The 2,442-nt window shown below is 58.3% G+C and overlaps 1 protein-coding gene across 1 annotated transcript in view; it reads right to left on the reverse strand.

Moving 5' to 3' along the window:
• Window positions 1-440: 440 nt before the first annotated feature.
• Window positions 441-2,442, reverse strand: part of znf219 (zinc finger protein 219) — a gene marked incomplete at its 3' end in the record, with an annotated part of 21,287 nt that continues 19,285 nt past the window's right edge. The window contains 1 exon segment of the mRNA XM_080860065.1: window positions 441-1,897. Coding sequence (XP_080716191.1) covers window positions 441-1,897 — 1,457 coding nt within the window.

The raw sequence follows: 2,442 nt of genomic DNA on the forward strand, positions 1-2,442 counted from the left end.
GTTCTGGGACTAAAGATGACTGTAATAGTGCGTCACCTTGGAAACATCACTATTCTGTGGTTGTGTCATCTTGGAATCAACACTATCTTGTGGGTTTGTCATCTTGGAAACATCACTATTCTGTGGCCGTGTCACCTTGGAAACATATCACTATTCTGTAGTTGTGTCTTCATGGAAACATCACTATTCCGTGGCTGTGTCACCTTGGAAACATCACTAAATGATTGTGGGGTGGGGAGGATTTGGAGGCTAAAGATTATGAGAAAGAGACAGAGAGAGAGAAAGAGAGAAAGAGTAAAAAAAAAACAGACGGCATGAAGTCAACGTTTACTCTGCCCTCTGTTTCCAGTTCTGGTGTGACTGTGCCGGAGACCCTGGAGCTTGCTCCCATGTAGCACACACACACACGTGGAACCCACAGCAGTCCCACTCCCTGGCCATCAATCCCCCTCCATGCCCTCCTCCATGCCCTCCTCCATGCCCTCCTCCATGCCGGGCGAAGCCTCGCCCCTGGGCCCTGGTGACGGCCCAGAGAACGCCATGCGGAGAGCCTCCAGTCTCTCCATCCTCTCGCTCTTCTCATCCCTCTCCTTTCTCACATTCTCCTCTTCCTCCTCCTCCTCCTCTTCCTCCTCTTCATCCATCCCACCCGCATCCTCCTCCACCTCTTCCTCCTCCTCCTCTGTGTCACGAAGGGCCAAGCCAGCCGGAGGCTCGTACATGTCCCTCACCAGGTCTCCGTCGTCTTCTGCATCGTGCTGAAGAAGCCCGTCCTCCGGATCTTCCTCTTCCTCCTCTTCCTCCCCCAGGCTCAAGCCATTCTCGCTCGGGTGGCCCCTGGCACCGAGGTGCGGCTGGTCTCCGCGAAACGCAGACGCAGGGGGCGCCCCCTCCTGGCCATTGATGTACCTCCAGAGGGCCAGCGGGTCTGGTTCAGGGGGGTGTCGCCCCCTGGTGGCGGTGGGAGGGGGTGCAGGCGGGGTGGCTGGAGCAGCATCAGGCAGAGAGAGCGGGGAGCTGCGCTTGCGTCTGGACTTGCTGGTGTGGTTGACCTGCAGGTGCATGGCCATCAGCTCGGCAGAGGAGGTGCGGAACGGGCAGAACAGACACTGGGTGAGCATCACGGCACCATCACCACCTCCTCCTCCTCCTACTCCTCCCTCTCCCCTCCTTCCTCTCTCTGCTCCCGATCCATCCCTCCTCCTCCTCCGGCTCTCACCTCCCTCCATCTCCAACGCTCCTCCGATCAGCTCCGACGGGTTCCGGCGGGACAGGTCGAGCGGCTCGAAGCCCCCTTCCAGCGTGGGGCGTGGGGAGGGGGACGGGGAAGGGGATGGGCCCCCCCCTCCTCCTCCGTGCCCGTTGGAAGACACCATGCGGCTGGTTGTGAGGGGCTTGCGGCGCGACACCTTGGGCTGCTTGGCCGGGGGTGCCCCACGCAATTCGACCCCCCAGCCGGCCTCCGCCATCCCGCCCTGGTAGAGCGCCCCCACCACCCCCGACAGGAAGTGGTACTGGCTCTCCAGGTCCCCCTCCCTCAGAGCAGCAGCCGCCGCCACCGCCGCTGCCGTGGACCCCTTTCGACCCCTCCCTTCCTGGCTCCCGCGCGCCCACGCCTGGCTGTGCCTGGAGGTGGCTGGAGGCTGGGTCTCCGCGGCCCCGCTGCTGGTCCTCCCCCCGAACGCGGCCAGCTGCTGGGAGAGGGACTGGGGGGGCAAGCGCTGCCGGGGGGGCTGGAGGTTGGAGCTCTCGGTGCGGGGCGGGGAGGGCAGGCCGGGGGGGGAGGAGGAGGCCAGGGCGTGGCGCTGCTCGCGGTGGTGCCGCTGCAGGTGGTACTTGAGCGAGCCGGACTGGGTGCCGGCGTAGTCGCAGTGGGGGCACTTGTAGGGACGCTCGCCTGGAGGAGAGGAGACACGCACAGAGATGTAACGCATACACACGCATGCATGTGCACACACACACACACACACACACACACACACACACACATGTATACACTTACACTCACATGCACCCATGCATACACATACACACACTCACACACACACAGATAACATAGACACAGACAGAGACAGAGACAGTACAAACAAATGACAGAAATAAACAGAAGCGGTACACGCACACACATGCACATATGCACACACACACATTCACACTTACACACACACACACATACACACACACACAGACATTATCTCCATACAGACAAAGAGGGTCAGTACATCATTCAATGATAGCAAAACCAAACGGAACAGAATTGGATACAGAGAATACCACTCGGATTTACAGAGTGAACCAGACAGTAAAAACATTGGAAACTCAAATACATAAAACTATCTAAACAATCTAAAAAGCTGAAAATCAAACCATCTACAAATCTAAACCAGTTAATCAGTAAATCTTCAGTAATTACCCTAATACGTTTCCTATCACCCAACTCAA

Source organism: Sprattus sprattus (assembly GCF_963457725.1).
Source record: "Sprattus sprattus genome assembly, chromosome: 21".
Lineage (NCBI taxonomy): Eukaryota > Metazoa > Chordata > Actinopteri > Clupeiformes > Clupeidae > Sprattus > Sprattus sprattus.